Here is a 16,677-nt window from a genome sequence, read left to right on the forward strand (position 1 = left end):
AAAGCGTATCTTACGATATCTCAAAGGTACCATTGACCAGGACTATGGTTTACAAAAGGTGCTCAGCATCTCACAGCTTAGTCCGATGATGATTGGGCTGGCTACCTTGTTGACAAACGCTCTACAAGTAGATATTGTGTGTTTTTGGGATCGAATTTGGTGTCTTGGAGTGCTAAGAAACAAAACGCAATGGCTAAGTCATCCATTGAGGCAGAATACAGGTCTCTTGCAAGCATTGCTGCAGAAATTACTTGGATTTGCAAGATTCTTTTTGATATTTCATTCCCTTTTCTCAGAAAACCTGTCATCTTCTGTGATAACAAGAGTGCAACATCACTAGCTTTCAATCCAGTTTTCCATGCTCGGACAAACCATGTTGAGAATGATCATCATTTCATCTAAGAGAAGGTTTTTTGGGACAAATTGGTGTTCAACATGTTAGCACAATGTCATAGATTGTTGATATTTTCACCAAGTTTCTTCGGCTGATTGTTTTGCTTCCTTGGTTGACAAGCTTTCAGTTCGCTCCTCTACCTTTGGCTTGAGGGTCTGTGTTAGGAGTAATGAAGGTTCACAATCTGATCAAGGGTGTGAAGCACCACATTAGTACCTTAGTCTACATGTTAGTTAGGGGAGTGCTGAGTCAGCATAATTAGTTAACTTTGGTATTTATGTATAAATACTGATTGTACACAGAATTTTAATGCAACTGAAAATACAGTTTAACAATTCTCTCTCTCTAAAACTCTGATTTCTTACTCACTAAGATACTATTTTCTACATATAGTTGAACCAAAGACAGTGAAGAAGTGACAACGACGACACTTCTTTGAGTTCTTTCGACAGCCCATCAAACAAAACCCGCCAAAAATCAGACCCTTCGGAATCGGAATAAAAAATCAAGAGTGTTCGAAAGGTTTTTTAACCCCCGAAACACTCCAACCCTGGATCCCAAAAAATGGATCCCATAGAAGCCGCGAACGGGCTCTCGTTCCGGGTCGGATTCTCTGGCCACAGTGGCCACCTCCGGCTTGAGCCCCTCTCCACCGTTGAAAGCTCCGACCCCGTCAAGTCTCTTCCTGATTTCATTCTGGTCGGTTCTCTCCTTCCACTATGCAATTCCGCTGCCAATTTTGTTTTCTTCTAGGGTCTGCCTTCTCAAAGTCACTCCCTTTTACTTCTTAATTTGCATAAATTGGATGCCATTATGTTCAAGTGTCGAATTGTCGTGTTAGGTTTTGGTATAAGTGCATTTGGAAGCTGAATTGTAATGTGGAGAGTGTAAGTTTGAAAGCTTGAATGCTTCAATGGCAAGCAACCAAAGATTGGTTTCAAAATTTGTTTCCGGAAACTGGAGACTAGGAGAGTATTTTCAATTTGCTAAACATGGCTGCAACTCGAAATTCGGATATTAATGTATGCGTTGTTTTGCGTGTATCAGCCGCCTGCTTTTCCTAGGGAGACGCCCGGATCGATAAAAGAGTATATAGAGGAGAAGTATCTGTCGCTGAGATTGGATGACGAAGTATTTGCACCCGAAAAGGTTGGGAGGCAGTGGGATTTTGACTGGTTTGATAAGGCAGATGTTCCCTTGGAGCCATCACTGCCGCGCTGCGTTGTGGTTCCCACGTGGGAATTGCCATTTCGGCGCCAGAAGAATGGGTCGGCTGAAGGTGAATGGGAACCTAAATCTGTGCAGGTATGTGGTTCACCCAGTGTTTGTGTTTACCCACACATGTCGATTAGCTTAGCGTGGGAAGTCAAAAGCACAATGGGGGTATATATAATTCATTGATTGTTCTAGATGCTATTAGAATACAACCTAAATCACCAGGAATTTTTGTTCTTTAGGGTTTTTTGTACTGTTTTAGTGCTACATTTGTTACCCTTGTGTTTCTAAGTGTGTCCCAGAGTTTGCTTTTATATTGGTTTAGGTGGATGTGTCAGAACTTATAGTAGGAGCTCGAGAGTCTGGTTCATTGCCACGTTTGGCTGGACCAGCTAAGGATTTTGTACGGGGAAGCATCAACAACCGCCCTTTTCGTCCAGGAGGCTTGGATGATTCCCAATCTCTAGAAAGAGTTGTTCCTGATGGTGCTTGTAATGGCGAATGGGTACGCGAACTTCTGGTTGGTGGCTCTCCTCAGGCTGTACCTCCAAGCTTTAAGCAAGGATTGGACCTTGGTGATCTGAAGGTTAATTTAATTGTCATCTAGATTGAAAGTTGTAAAAATATAAATTATACATAACATAATATTGATGGAATAGCTTTTTTGGAAGGCCTATCCATGCTCGTGGAATGTATATAAGGATCAAAGTTCCATGGAGAGCACGTCAGATGAAAAACTGGTCAGTTTTGCTTCTCTCTCTCTCTCTCTCTCTCTCTCTCTCTCTCTCTCTCTCTCTACTGAGTCATAGTTTAAAAACTCAGTGGTTCCTCCTATATTCTTTTTATACTTCTATCCTTTCTATATTATAATTGTCTCTTATCTTAAGTTAACAAATGTTTTATTTTTATGTCTTGCTAGTATTCGCAGAGTGGGTTGTCTGTACAGTTTGATGACCTGTTCAAGAAGGCTTGGGAAGAGGAAGTTGTTGAATTTGAAGGAGATGGTATGTATAAACTGCTAACTGGATACAATTTGTTTATAATGTTTAGAATTTTATGGGTTAAGAGTAAGAGCTGTAACTTAATTCACTGGGCCTTGATGCTTAGGCTTATAAAATCAGGGCAGTCGTAGGCCAGATTTAGAATATTTCTGCTTTCAAATCAGCTCCGGTTAACTTGGCTCTGTTAGGTTGAGATTGCTTTGATGTTTGTTCTCAACTAAGTGTAGAAAGTAGATTATGCAGAACTGTGATACATTTCAAGATCATGTATCCACATTGGATTTCAGCTTCTACTAGTTGCAGGGTTAATAAACTATGCATCTATAATAATTCATAAAGTGAAAAGTTAACTCTATTCCCCCTGCCTATCAAACATCAACTAGGGTTGTGGATTATGTTGCAAATACTTCACAGGGTAACTTTGAACAAAGGACAATTCTGTGAGCAGTCTCTTAAGTGTTTTGCTTTCATTATTTTTGGGCTAATGTGGATGCCGTCCACAAAGGTCAATTGTCAGGATCGGAATCTGTTAAGTCAGAGGATGAAGCAAAGGAGGTTGATGTTGCCATCGATTCTTGTGAGCCTGAATTGTCTTTGTTGGATGAGCTTTTGTCAGTTGAGGCAGGAGAAACAAAGTCAAGATCTAATGGAACTGGTGAAGATGATGAACAAAATCCGAAAGTGGTATTTAGTTGTGAAGTAACAGTTAACAGAAAATTTCTAATATTTCCACATGTCATGTTTCATGCTTTTAACTGAAACTTGCTCACTGCTATATTTTTATTTTTTAACTAGTTCACCATTGGCAGGCTTGGGCTATTAGTGGAGGTACTGAATATATTGCACAGAACTTTCATGATCTTGTTCCCAACAAAGCAATGGATTTTCCTTTTGAATTGGACAAATTCCAGAAGGAGGTATCGGTCAATCCAGACTCTCTTCTGCTATTTTTCCATTAGAAGACTGATTTATTTTTTTTCTTGTAAAATTCTTTTAGACCAAAATTTATAGATTGATTAGTTTCACGTAAAAATGGTAGCGGTAGATCGTTGCTCAATGATTAGTTTTGAGAGATAAAATTCTGATATTTAATTACTAAGCTTGGTTTTCCTTGGCTTGTAGTTGAGCTCATATCCCTTTAGCTAATACAATTTAATTATAATGATGAAAAAAAAAATGATCAACAGTGGATTTATACATATACATCACTCTCAGTCTGTTTCAAAAGTGGGATGTTGCGGATGACCCACAGGCATTGATTTTACTGACTACATAATGAAGTCAACATGGTTAAGTGCGTTGTACATTGTTGTCATGTAGAGAACAGGGCTAGATATAGGTATATTGTTGGGTGAGTTATACTTGTAGTGCTATTGAGAAGGATCAAATTTAAACAGTTGTGTAGCTACTTAATTATATTATCCATATTTTCACCATATGCATTAGAGAGGGCAGTCCAAACAACTTTATATCTTCTTCTTTACAGAATCTAGATGTCATGATAATGCAGCTTCTCATGTTGAAACTGTCATCAGACTTTTCATGTGACAGTAAATTGTAGGATTTTGTGGACGAAAAAAAATTACACATAGAAATCGTTCATATTTCTAAATCTACTTTCCTCCTTTTCTCTCACGTTATAGATTACAAATTATTTAACATTATTATCTTAAGATTGCTTTGAAATTCTGTTTTATACCCTAAATAAACTTTCCTCCGCATTGGGATGTTTACAGGCTATTTATTATCTTGAAAAGGGGGACTCGGTATTTGTGGCTGCTCACACATCAGCTGGAAAGACAGTTGTTGCAGAATATGCATTTGCTTTAGCATCAAAAGTACACCTTGAATCTATGAGCTCGCTGTTTCTTTAATCATATATATTTGGTTTCTTTGTCGATTCTGACCCTTATGTTAATTTTGTGCAGCATTGCACCAGAGCTGTGTATACAGCTCCTATCAAAACCATCAGCAACCAAAAATATAGAGATTTGTGTGGAAAATTTGATGTTGGACTTCTCACTGGTGATGTTAGCTTGAGGCCAGAGGCTTCTTGTCTCATTATGACAACCGAAATATTGAGGTCAATGCTTTATCGCGGTGCTGACATAATACGTGATATTGAATGGGTAAAAGGCTCATTTTCTGTGATATTCTTTTGAACAGTAATTTCCCACCATTTTGTTGGTTAAGTTTTGTATTTTGTTTTCCCCAGTTTTTTTTTAATAAGCAAAAATATTTTTTTGCTACTCTTTCTGCATCTCTGTGGGAGATAGGTTATCTTTGATGAAGTGCACTACGTCAATGATGTCGAAAGAGGTGTTGTTTGGGAAGAAGTTATTATAATGCTTCCAAGACACATCAATATTGTCCTCCTTTCAGCTACGGTATTTACTTTTTCCTGATACTGTTGCCAATCTCAACATGAATGAAATATGCAAATATCATGAATGAAATATGCAAATATGAAGTATGATTATCTATAAAAGAAAAGTATAAGGGTTTAAGTTTGTTGATCACTATAGTCTTTTATTTGACAGAATAAATTATTGATTAGGCATTTAGGTGATACAGCAAAGAATTTCTTAAAAGTTATTGTTTCTTACTTTGTACTACTAGAATATATTAGGATCAGATGATTTAGACCAAATAATTTGATTGATAATAAATGCTATGGTTGGAAGAACGTACCTATTATTGTAACCTGGGTAGCAAGTGGATTTGCTTGTTTACCTTACCGTGGTGCCTACTCCCTTGTATACATCTTAGGAGTGCCTATTATCAAAACTTTGGAATAACTGTTGTTGCTCTTAAGCTAAATTCTCAGCTTCAGTAAATATATTTGGAATTTGATATGTGGACAGTTGGTCTTTATTTTCCCCTGCCCCTGTTTTATTATTTTTGTTTGCAGCACAAGATGCATTGCATTACGTATTAATTATGAACTCGTAGGTACCAAACAAAGTCGAGTTTGCTGACTGGATTGGACGGACAAAGCAAAAGCAAATCCGTGTTACCGGGTAAGCATGAATCTTTGTGGCATATGGATTTATTTATGTTATTTTGGTTATTTTGTGACAGTTCAAATTATTTGAAACTCTCTTGATCTGTTTTTGTCTTGTTGTTCAAACTATTTATATAAGGATGTGGCTCAAAGGAAATTTGAATTGCATTGTTGTCAACTTATTTACACGATTTTCATATTTGAGAGTATAATTCTGATATCAGGACTACAAAAAGACCAGTCCCATTGGAGCACTGTCTATTTTACTCCGGAGAACTTTACAAAATATGTGAAAGTGAAAGCTTTATTCCCAAGGGGTTCGAAGCTGCAAAAGATGCATTTAAGAAAAAGAATATGAGTTCTGCCACTGGTGGTAGTGGATCACAGGCACCAGCTTCAGCTTCTCATGATGGGACTCGATCTCAAAAACAAAGTTCAAACTGGGGCGGAAAACAGAAGAAGCAATCTGGTCCCCAAAATTCAGGGAATTTCTCCCGAACGAGAGGAGAAAATCAAAACAAAAATGGCATGAACAGTTGGGGTTTAAGAAGATCAGATGTTTCTTTGTGGTTGTCACTTATTAACAAGCTCTCAAAGATGTCACTATTACCTGTATGTTCGAATATAATCCCTATGGCGCATGCCTGTTGCTTTCAATTCATTTGATTCTAGTCATTCATGGAAAGAATACAACTACCACCCGCAAGGATTGTGTAGTTTTTTTTCCTCCTATTAAATAAAATATAAGTGGAAAACTCAAAAAATAAAAATTAGTTTTTTCTACTGAAGTAGAGTAGTTTTAGAAAAACAAGAGGAAAGCACCGCGAAATGTGTTTTCTGCATTAGTTTCATATTTAACAGGGGAAAAAAACATTGATTCCTTCCATTTTTTTCAGCTGTAGCTTATACGAAAGTATTGTCAATAGTCCATGGCGAGATTGGAATTTCCACCCAATATGTAGGAACCAGAGAGTTGTTGCGTTATTCTTGTTAAGCCTGTGTTAGTAACTTAGCGTTACCTTCTCTTGTAGTAGTTATAATTATGTAATCTTGGTTTCAATGTCTGCCTAGGTGGTGGTATTTTGTTTCTCAAAGAATCGCTGTGATAAGTCAGTTGATAGTATGTATGGGACTGACCTTACAAGTAGTTCTGAGAAAAGTGAGATTCGTGTTTTCTGTGACAAAGCATTTTCGCGGCTAAAGGGATCTGATAGGACTTTACCACAGGTTCGGTTGCACGCTAAATATTTCTTTATACTTAACCAGAAAAACCTTGAGGCTTGACATAATATGACTTGATATTCAGGTTGTCAGAGTTCAAAGCCTTCTTCATAGAGGGATTGGTGTCCATCATGCTGGACTGCTTCCAATTGTTAAGGAAGTTGTGGAAATGCTTTTTTGTCGTGGAGTGATCAAGGTATTTCACTTCTGTATTATTTCTGTGTTGTGACATTCGTATTTCGATTTTCAAAATGATACACCAGGTACCTTTGATGATCTTTAGTGGTTAACAAAAATATTGCAAATAGTTGTATATGTGTGTTAATAATGACCATTAGAGTTCAGGTTTCACCATTGTTGTTATCGCATTTGATTGAGTTACGCTCATTTTTTATCTATAATGTTTTACTGCTTATCTCTGTTGTTGTAGGTTTTGTTCTCAACAGAGACATTTGCAATGGGGGTTAATGCACCAGCTAGAACGGTGAGTTGTGTTATGCAGTTTTCTCAAAATGGGAAGGATAATTCTGCTACAAATATAAAAAAAAAAAAATGTTATTTTGTCCTTTGGCGCATATTCTATGTATCCGAATTCTTTTGTTGAATTGGTTTTCTACTTTTTAATTTTGAATTGATTAACATCAATCAATCTGAAAAAACTTCAAAGAAATAGTCGTACAAGTTTAGAAATAGTCCTGTTGGCACAAATGTTTGCAAATCTGTTGACTGAACTAAGTATTTCCATCATTTGAGGCTACTCCTGTAAGATCTTCTACTTTGACATCTTATAACGTGGTCATGTAGAAGTCTCGTTAATTCAATTCCAACATTAAACTGATTCGCTTGATGGTTTTGATTTCATACTTGAGTTCTATACTTTTATGTTCCATTAATCAGTATTTCATTAAAACAAGAAAGAACATAGTCTCTGACACCTAACTAGAGTATAATTTTCTGCAGAGCCACTTCATGTCCTATACTAGTTGTGGTTTGTTTGTATTGATGAAACTTCAATTTTGACAAACATTTCTGATTTGCCAATAGAATATCTTGTAAATTTACAAGTGGCTTAGTGACAACCGACTGGGCATCTTTATACACGTTTGCTCTGTGTTGGTTGCATTCTAACATTCTTTAAGGGTTTTGCAGGTTGTTTTTGATACATTAAGGAAATTTGATGGCAAGGAATTTAGACAATTACTTCCAGGAGAATACACTCAAATGGCAGGGCGTGCTGGCAGAAGAGGACTTGATAAAATTGGTACAGTTATTGTAATGTGCCGTGATGAAATCCTAGGAGAGAGTGATTTGAAGCATGTCATAGTTGGAAGTGCAACCAGGCTTGAATCTCAGTTTCGGCTTACCTATATTATGATCCTGCATCTCCTTCGTGTTGAGGAACTGAAGGTACCTAGTTACTTCTTTCATACAAATAAGGAAGGGAAAAGGATTGCAGATCAGCATTTTACCAAAATTGAATTAACATCCCAAATTCTAGGAGCTAAATATAATGTCTGCATCTTATGGTATAACCAATATATGCCTCTTGTAAATAGAGTGGCCCAGAATCAGTAATATTTCAACGAGGCTCACTAGGAGGGGAAAGAAAACCCGTTAGGTGCTGCTCAGGCTGCATTTAAAGTAATGCCCATCATGGCCCCACTGGGTGAAGGAATAGCTTATGGATTTTAATCTCATTCTCACAGTATTCTATCAGCAAAAGCTGATTTTTCGTAAAGTTATAATGATTGTTCCATTTAGTTAATTCTTTATTTATGGAGAATACAAGTCTTCTTTTCATATCATAAGTCCGTAAGGTTTTAGCTCAGTCTGCACTTAAAATATAACAATCTTGGGTATATTGGATAAAGGAATGGCTTCTGCATGTTAAACGGAGTCTCACGGTTTTCTATCAACTCACATCGATTTTTCCTTTTAAGTTATTCTGTGTTTATGAAGAATACAAGTCTGCTTTTCATATCGTAAGTAAAGGTTTTAGCTCTGCAGTGTAAGTAACTCCATTTTAATAATATTGGTTGGGACTGTCACTGCAGGTGGAGGACATGCTGAAAAGAAGTTTTGCTGAGTTCCATGCTCAGAAGAAACTACCAGAACAGCAGCAACTTCTGATGCGAAAGCTTGCTCAGGCTACAAAAACTATCGAGTAAGTTTATGGACTTGTATAATAATTTAATTTGTATACTTGTAGCAGCATATTAGCATTTATGAATGATATAAAAAAAAAAAATTGATTTTTTTTTAAACAATGGCCGATGGGTTGTCCTTGTTGATCAGTTTAGTAGATGTGTAATGTGGGAATCTCTATGATACTAATATCAATGAAATGTGAGCAAATTAGATGCTGTACTGCAATTTATTTTTTGATGTTATTTTTTGCCTTTCATCACATACAAACCTTTGTGTTGCATGGATACTTTGCATGTAGATGTATAAAAGGTGAACCAGCTATTGAGGAGTATTATGACATCCACTCGGAAGCTGAGAATCATAACACGGAAATATTGGAGGCAGTTATGCAGTCTCCTGTTGCCCAACAATTTCTTACAACTGGGAGAGTGGTAGTCATGAAATCACAGTCAGTGAGTCCCTTACATAGTTACACATTTATTCCAGTCATATCCTAAACCATTTGTTTTTTTATATTAAGTTCCCCGTCCTTGCCCTCCTTCAGGATCAAATTGTAGTATTGCTCTTCGGATTAGTGTTATTATGCAGTGAACATGCTGTAGCAATATGTGTTACTAACTGCTAGATATGATTCTTTTCCTGCATGACTTTTGGTGATTCTTTACGTGATTTGTGGTTACTGATATTATGCTGGCATCTGATTTATATCTATAAAAAAATAACTCAAATTCCAAATATTATGGGTATGCTGATACCGTATCATGCTTTACCAACAGGAGCGGGACCACTTGCTTGGAGTCGTCGTGAAAGCACCTTGTGCTACTAATAAACAATATATTGTTTTGGTGCTGAAACATGAACCACCGCCGCAGACTCCACTGGGTAGTGGTAACTTGCAAGATAGCAAAAGCACGGACTTTCGACAAGGGTTTTTTGTGGCACCAAAATCTAAACGTGGTCTTGATGAAGATTATTGTTCTGGTGTCAAAACTCGGAAAGGAAAGGGTGTCATCAACATAATATTACCACACCAGGGTTCTGCTGCTGGGGTGAGCTTTGAGGTTAAAGGAGTCGACATCAAAGATTTTCTATGCATATGCAATTGCAAGATAAAAATTGACCAAGTTGGGCTTCTTGAAGACAATAGCAATGCTGCTTACTCCAAGACAGTTCAACAGCTGTTGGACACAAAATCCGATGAAAATAAGTACCCTCCAGCCTTGGATCCACGTAAAGGTAGATCTATCTGTCAATTCAAATTCCAAATAAGAAATAAGATTCTGGGCAAGTGCAGTTGTATCATTACAGAATTCCCTTCAATCCCAGATAAATATACACCTTAATGCAACAGTGCAACTATAGAGTTGCGATGCATGCCTTCTTTGGTTGATTTTTGTGCTGTTGGAAATTTGAATTCACTCCTTGATTTGATATTCGTTTGTCCCCTTTTCTTTCTCCTTTCTGTTCAGTTGTTTTTGTTAGGTTCAAAATTTAATTGTTGAGAAAGCCTTCTAGCCTACTTATATAATAGCTTGCATGTTCTCATTAATTGTTAAAATGTGCCCAACACTTGGGATAAATTAAGAATTGTTAAAGCTGAACTCGCTCTTAAAGCTGACTTTCATTGTGGTGACTCTGGTTCAGATCTGAAGTTGACAGATGTGAATCTCGTGGCAACATACTACAAGTGGACTAACTTATTGCAAAAGATGGCAAAGAATAAGTGCCATGGATGTATAAAGTTGGACGAGCACAGTAAGTTAGCAAGAGAGAAAAAGAGACACAGTGAGGAAGTCGATGCTCTTAAGTTTGAAATGTCAGATGAAGCACTTCAACAAATGCCAGACTTTCAAGGCCGGGTACATTTCTACAATGCGGATGATATTTCTTAGTTGCTTGTGGCTTGTGATAATTGTCTTAACACTTGTGATTCATCTTAGTAGTTTAGCTTTGTATTTTCAGATAGATGTTCTGCAGGAAATTGGATGTATCGATGCTGATCTTGTGGTTCAAATAAAAGGCCGTGTTGCTTGCGAAATGAACTCTGGGGAGGAGTTGATAGCCACAGAGTGTTTGTTTGAAAACCAACTGGATGACCTGGAACCAGAAGAAGCGGTGGCGTTGATGTCTGCTTTTGTGTTTCAGCAGAAGAATACTTCTGAACCTTCTCTTACTCCAAAACTGTCTCAGGCCAAACAGAGGTCATTCACTCCCATCATCTGCATACAAAACTTTCTTCTCTGTGCCAAATTGCATGCTTAAATATCGTGTTTAATACAAGGATTTGGGTAGTCTACTTTATGCTTACATTTAGAGGCTGCAATCGACCAGTAGGTCTGGCCGGATTTGGCATAGAATTTTTACTTCTCGGTGTCTCTGAGCACATACTTGTTATCAGATATGAGATGCTTATGGAGTCCTGGCTTGGGTGCTGATAATCAAAACTTTGGTTACATCATGCTGCACATGCCATAATTTCCATCAAAATTGGTTTCTGTATTATCCTCCTAGTTTCAGCACACTATGACAAAGAAAAAGAACAAATCTTGTTCCCGTTCCAGAGTAAACTCAATTTATATAATTATTCATTTCAGGTTGTACGATACAGCAATAAGACTTGGCCAGCTTCAATCCCACTTCAAACTTCAAATAAATCCAGAGGAGTACGCTCGAGAGAATCTCAAGTTTGGTCTTGTTGAAGTCGTTTATGAGTGGGCGAAGGTATTTATCTGAGAATTTCATCAACTCTTCCTATGATTTTGAGTGATTGGTCTTACATCCCCTTGTTATTGCAGGGCACTCCGTTTGCAGACATTTGTGAACTTACAGATGTTGCTGAAGGAATGATAGTGCGAACCATTGTCAGACTTGATGAGACGTGTCGTGAGTTCAAAAATGCTGCATCGATTATGGGTAATTCTGCTCTGTACAAGAAAATGGTAACAGCTTCAAATGCAATAAAGCGCGACATTGTATTTGCAGCTAGCTTATACGTCACCGGAGTTTAACTGCTTCTCAACTTGAAGGTACACCTCTCCACTTCATCCCTGTTAAGTACTGAATAGGAGGATCTGGAGAAGCAGACATAACCGTTTGTTTAATTGTAAATTAATTCCCCCCTGTTCCACATCTCAATTTCCGCAAAGTTCTCAATGTCCGGTCATCGAATTTGTTTTATACCTTAACTGATTCGTTCTGATAACAGTTCCAGATGTTGTAGAACTACAGCAGGACATCAATGTGCAATTTTAGTTCAGACAGGGAGTTAACAAGTGAGATTTTCTTTGTTTTGCTTGTGCTAAATGTTTCTGTGCCGTTTTGGAACGAACTTTATTTATTCAGACACGCCTGTAAGTAGGCGGGCACATACCCTGATCACTTGGCCTAACCCACATTCACGAACATTTGTTTTGCTCATAAGTTGAAAACAAACATTGAACTTCCTCCATAGAAGGAGCATAATACCAATGAATGAGAAATAGTGATGTACTTATTGGCAACACTGAAAAGTGAAAACCCCAAATTGCAAAATCACAATAATATTATCATACAGACTTAAAATCTGCAACATTAACACACTCCCAGTCCCATCCATCCTAATTGTCACTTCTCCTTGGCTTGCCTGTATCAAAAGCCACCTGGAACAAAAAGCAAACACACGATTGAGTTAGACCACCAACAAATCAAATTGAGTTTGGTACGAAGATAATTCTGAAAAAAGTGGTTATAAAAAAAACTTGAAGCTTTTTTATGTTTGGTAAACATTCAGCTTCAGCTTTTTTTTTCACAGTTTTGGGTGAAAAAAAGTCAAAAACATAAAGTTGCAAAACCTAATTTTGAAAAATCAGTTTTTTTTTCACATCTGTTTTACATAAAAGTTTATCAAACATTATAATACTGCTTTTTTTTTTTTTTTTCAAAAGCACTTTTACAAAAAAGTTTACCAAACACTTTATTTCACAGCACAGCAGAAACAGCTTTTTTTCAAAGCACAGCAATACCAAACTAGCCCTAACTGTTATCTGCGCTTAAGAAAAAGTCATTTTGCACTCTTTCATATACAAGTACACATTTTCATTATCATAAAACAAATAACGAGTGACGGACTTATTCTGAGTGCTAATAACAGTTCATTGGTAAAAACGAGCAGGGGGTTAAATTGAATATACTGTATTGGCAGCAGAAGCATCTGGGATCCAGTCATTAGTTGCTGGGTTGCACTGGCCAGAGGCATGGACGTCGGTGTCGGAATCCGGTGCCAAACTGTAGCGGTTGTCGCTTTTGTTGGGCATTTTGATGAACCCAGTTCCCGTGGTGTGGTGCTGCTTGTCAGTATCGTTCAGGTCCTTGTAGTAGTCTGTCTCCACAAACTCCTCACCAACCTCACTTCCGTTCACCGCTATCTTCTGCTCAAACAAAAACTAATTTATTACCAGAAAGAAAATGAATTCAACAAGCAAGCGTTTGTAGTCCAACGGTTAGGATAATTGCCTTCCAAGCAATAGACCCGGGTTCGACTCCCGGCAAACGCATTTCACTATCTTTCTTTTTTTTTTGCCGTAATCTTGTATTAGGTAATGTACTAGTTTTGTTTGTCTAAACAAAATTATTGCAAAAATATAGCTTCGTTTTGACATAAGTAGCTCTTAAGTGACTTTACGCATGCATCTTACGAACTAATTGCGAGAAAAAAGGTATGGTGCTAAATGATTATCGTTAAATTGTAACAGTTAATGAACTCAAAAGTTCATTGCAAAACCAACCTGAGAATCGCTTTCGAGACGGTGGAACTCAACAAGTTCGGGAATTTCGTCATTATTTTTCAAATCGTCCACATACTTTGATGAATACTCACTGCGTTGAGGTTTGGAGTGATGCTTGGGAGTCACTCCATCGAAGTACTCTCTCGTCTTGGACTCGATCTCTGCCTCTTCCTCTCTCGACAAATGAGCGTCACTCCTGTTTGGCCTCCCACAGCACTCCATTTTTCTTCTTCTTCTTCTCTAATCTCTTCTGTATTTTCCTACAAACTTTTCTTTCTGTTTAATTGGGTTTTATATTAAAGAGGGAGATATTTTTGCTTACCTAATTATCTTGGTGACTTGAAGAAATTGTGGTGGGAAATTTTTGGACCCAAAAGTATCCAACTTCTAGGATGGGAAATATCTCAGTGATCTTATCTATTTGTCCTTTGCTTACTTGGCATTGTTAGGTGACAGTTCAAGTTGGATTTTCTATTTTTTTCTTCTAGATTTTGAGCATTTGAGGTCCCGTTGTCTTTAACTTAGATCATTAGATCTTTTATGTCACTTCTTGGGGGAGGTTTAAGGGAGATTTTTCGGTATGTCCAGAATATGATACGATATACCACATGTTATCACATAACTAGTGGAAAGTTTTTGTTTTTATTTTTATTTTTTAGTGTACCTCCAATGGTATAATTACATATGGTGTATCACCTGTTTTTCGGATACACTGAAAAATCTCTCAAAAGCTCAAGAGATATCCGCTCCCAATTTTTATGCATACTTTGAACAAGTTTTATGGTGCAAGGATAATGTGAGTCAATCTAAGTCTTTAAATTGCCAAGATGAATGCAAGAATTCTTGCAACTCAACGACATTTGTCGCACACACACTCTTAAATTTACTGAGAAATGAGAGGTTTAAACTTCTATCATGAATCTGAAAGTGCTTTATAACTGAAGTTATGAGTCCTACAAAAATTAGTTGGGAAAGAGAAAAAAGAAGATATGCATTTGGTTTTAGCTTAAAAATTAGAGTGTTGTGATGCCCACCGATCCCATACGAAAAAGATAAATGACAAATCAATATAAGATGAGTAAAAAAGTACGACGAGTAAATAGGCACACCGGCAGAACCATAACTTAATAATAAGGGGGTCATAATTTTGGGCAAAAAAAACTTTATTGGATTATTTCATGGAACTTATGGTGAGTATCCGCCAAGTTATGTTGCATTTTGTCTATTTTTATTTAGGACTATTGAGTGAGGTTTTTTTATTGAACACTTGTTGTGCACCATAATGTCGCACAGAAGAAATAGAAGAAGAACGACAAAGGAAATAAGAAGAAAATTAACAAGTAACTGTACAGAGGGGGTTGCACAAAAGAAGCAGCAGTTTGAAATTTAGTATTTTGACTCAATTTTTCAGTTTGTTGTATTTGTGTACAGGAGTCGTATACAAATACACAAATAATACACATTAAGGTTATGAAGTTATCGGAGTCATGAGCAACTAATACCCTTATATTGGCTCCGCCACTAAATGGGCATACTAGCACTCACTATTAATCACTAATAAATTTAGCTAGAGGGGGGAAACTTTAGCATCTCCAATGGGAGTCCTACCACCATTTTTTAGGACTTATTTAGGAGTTTTAGAGGAATATTCAAGTCCCTAAAAGAATATTGTCTACAATGAAAATTCCTTATAGTATAATCCCTAAATATAGGGACTAAAATATTAAAAAGTTATTATTCATTTCATTGAAATATTGTAACCATTGATTTTTCAAGAATTAAAAAAAAAAAAAAAAAAAAAAAAAAAGGCAAATGAGAAGTTGCCCCACTTGGGCGGGTTCGAATAGAACTGGCATTTTAGACCTAACCCGTTAATATTAGTATTTTGGTGGATGCTTAACAGGTCAGGTCGCTAAAGGGTGAACCCGTTAAATAATAGGTCATTTTGGGTCAATTTGTCAGACCCGTTAGCACCCATTATAAATTATAACCACACCTTATCTTTTTCCTATTTTCCTATCTTTTTTTTCATCATCGATAAATAATCTACTGCTTCATTGATTCATTCATTTGATTAGTTCATGTAGAAAAATGTATGTAGGCTAAAAAATATATTTGTTATTGATACATGAATGTGGAAAAATGGAAGAGAAATGGAAGAGAATGCTTTTTTTCTCATTATGTTTCTCTACAAGATTACAATGATATATATACATGATACAAGTGTGTAGGTAGGACAAGGTAGGACGGCTGTAGGACGGCTTATTCTTCCAATAATAATATTATATACAATTACACAAGGACTCCAACCATATTCCTTATTTGTCTAACACTCCCCCTCAAGTTGGAGAATGGATGTCAAGAACTCCCAACTTGCGTAACATACCCGAAAACTTTTCTTTCCCAAGAGGTTTGGTAAACAAGTCTGCCAACTGTTGTGCCGTACCCACATGCTTGGTCTCTATTGTGCCATCTACAATCTTATCTCGTATAAAGTGACAATCCATCTCAATGTGACGAGTTCGTTCATGAAAAACAGGATTGACAGCTATATGTAACGCTGCTTGATTATCACAAAATAAAATGGAAGGACCATCCAAAGGAATGTTCAAATCCTTCAACAAAAAACGAAGCCAAACTATCTCGCAACAAGCACCTGCCATGGCCCTATATTCTGCCTCTGCTGAAGAGAGCGAAACGGTTTTCTGTCGTTTCGTCCGCCAAGAAATCAAAGAACCGCCCAAGAATACACAATACCCAGTAGTCGAACGGCGAGTGATAGGGCAACTTGCCCAATCAGAATCACAAAACGCAGTTAACTTGGTCTGGTTGTCAGAACGAAATAATAAACCTTGACCTGGAGTAGCCTTCAAATAACGAACAATACGAAGCGCAGCATCCATATGAGATATCCTTGGCTCGTGCATAAAA

General features: G+C 37.1%; 2 protein-coding genes and 1 non-coding gene across 9 annotated transcripts; 2 read left to right on the forward strand and 1 right to left on the reverse strand.

Annotated features, from left to right (window-relative positions):
• The first annotated feature begins 757 nt into the window (after positions 1-757).
• LOC137741684 (DExH-box ATP-dependent RNA helicase DExH11) lies at positions 758-12,286 on the forward strand. Of its 7 annotated transcripts, none has more exons than XM_088679023.1 (24): positions 758-1,093; positions 1,442-1,699; positions 1,935-2,195; positions 2,281-2,349; positions 2,538-2,613; positions 3,116-3,294; positions 3,420-3,527; positions 4,347-4,448; positions 4,539-4,739; positions 4,887-4,997; positions 5,563-5,630; positions 5,839-6,226; positions 6,686-6,841; positions 6,921-7,031; positions 7,266-7,319; positions 7,985-8,242; positions 8,890-8,999; positions 9,282-9,435; positions 9,760-10,219; positions 10,628-10,842; positions 10,946-11,184; positions 11,578-11,704; positions 11,779-12,009; positions 12,189-12,286. In XM_088679023.1, the coding sequence occupies exons 1-23, from the start codon at positions 959-961 to the stop codon at positions 11,989-11,991; spliced, it is 4,053 nt and encodes a 1,350-aa protein (XP_088535149.1). In that variant the 5' UTR covers positions 758-958; the 3' UTR covers positions 11,992-12,009; positions 12,189-12,286. The 7 variants fall into 7 exon arrangements, 5 of the variants coding, with proteins under 5 accessions (XP_088535149.1, XP_068337486.2, XP_068337484.2 ...); XR_015952934.1 differs by having other exon boundaries at positions 812-1,093; positions 2,529-2,613; positions 10,932-11,184; XM_068481383.2 differs by having other exon boundaries at positions 812-1,093; positions 2,529-2,613.
• Positions 12,287-12,299: 13 nt separating this feature from the next.
• Positions 12,300-14,091, reverse strand: LOC137741685 (uncharacterized). The gene is made up of 3 exons (XM_068481387.2): positions 13,747-14,091; positions 13,153-13,389; positions 12,300-12,621 (listed from the first exon to the last, which is right to left on the reverse strand). Exons 1-3 carry the CDS (start codon positions 13,966-13,968, stop codon positions 12,580-12,582), a joined length of 501 nt encoding a protein of 166 aa, XP_068337488.2. The 5' UTR covers positions 13,969-14,091; the 3' UTR covers positions 12,300-12,579.
• On the forward strand, positions 13,444-13,515 carry TRNAG-UCC (transfer RNA glycine (anticodon UCC)). The gene has a single exon. It is a non-coding gene; the product is annotated as a tRNA-Gly (tRNA).
• Positions 14,092-16,677: the final 2,586 nt, after the last annotated feature.

Source organism: Pyrus communis, chromosome 11 (genome assembly GCF_041283825.1).
Source record: "Pyrus communis isolate YQ-2024b chromosome 11, ASM4128382v1, whole genome shotgun sequence".
Taxonomy (NCBI): domain Eukaryota; kingdom Viridiplantae; phylum Streptophyta; class Magnoliopsida; order Rosales; family Rosaceae; genus Pyrus; species Pyrus communis.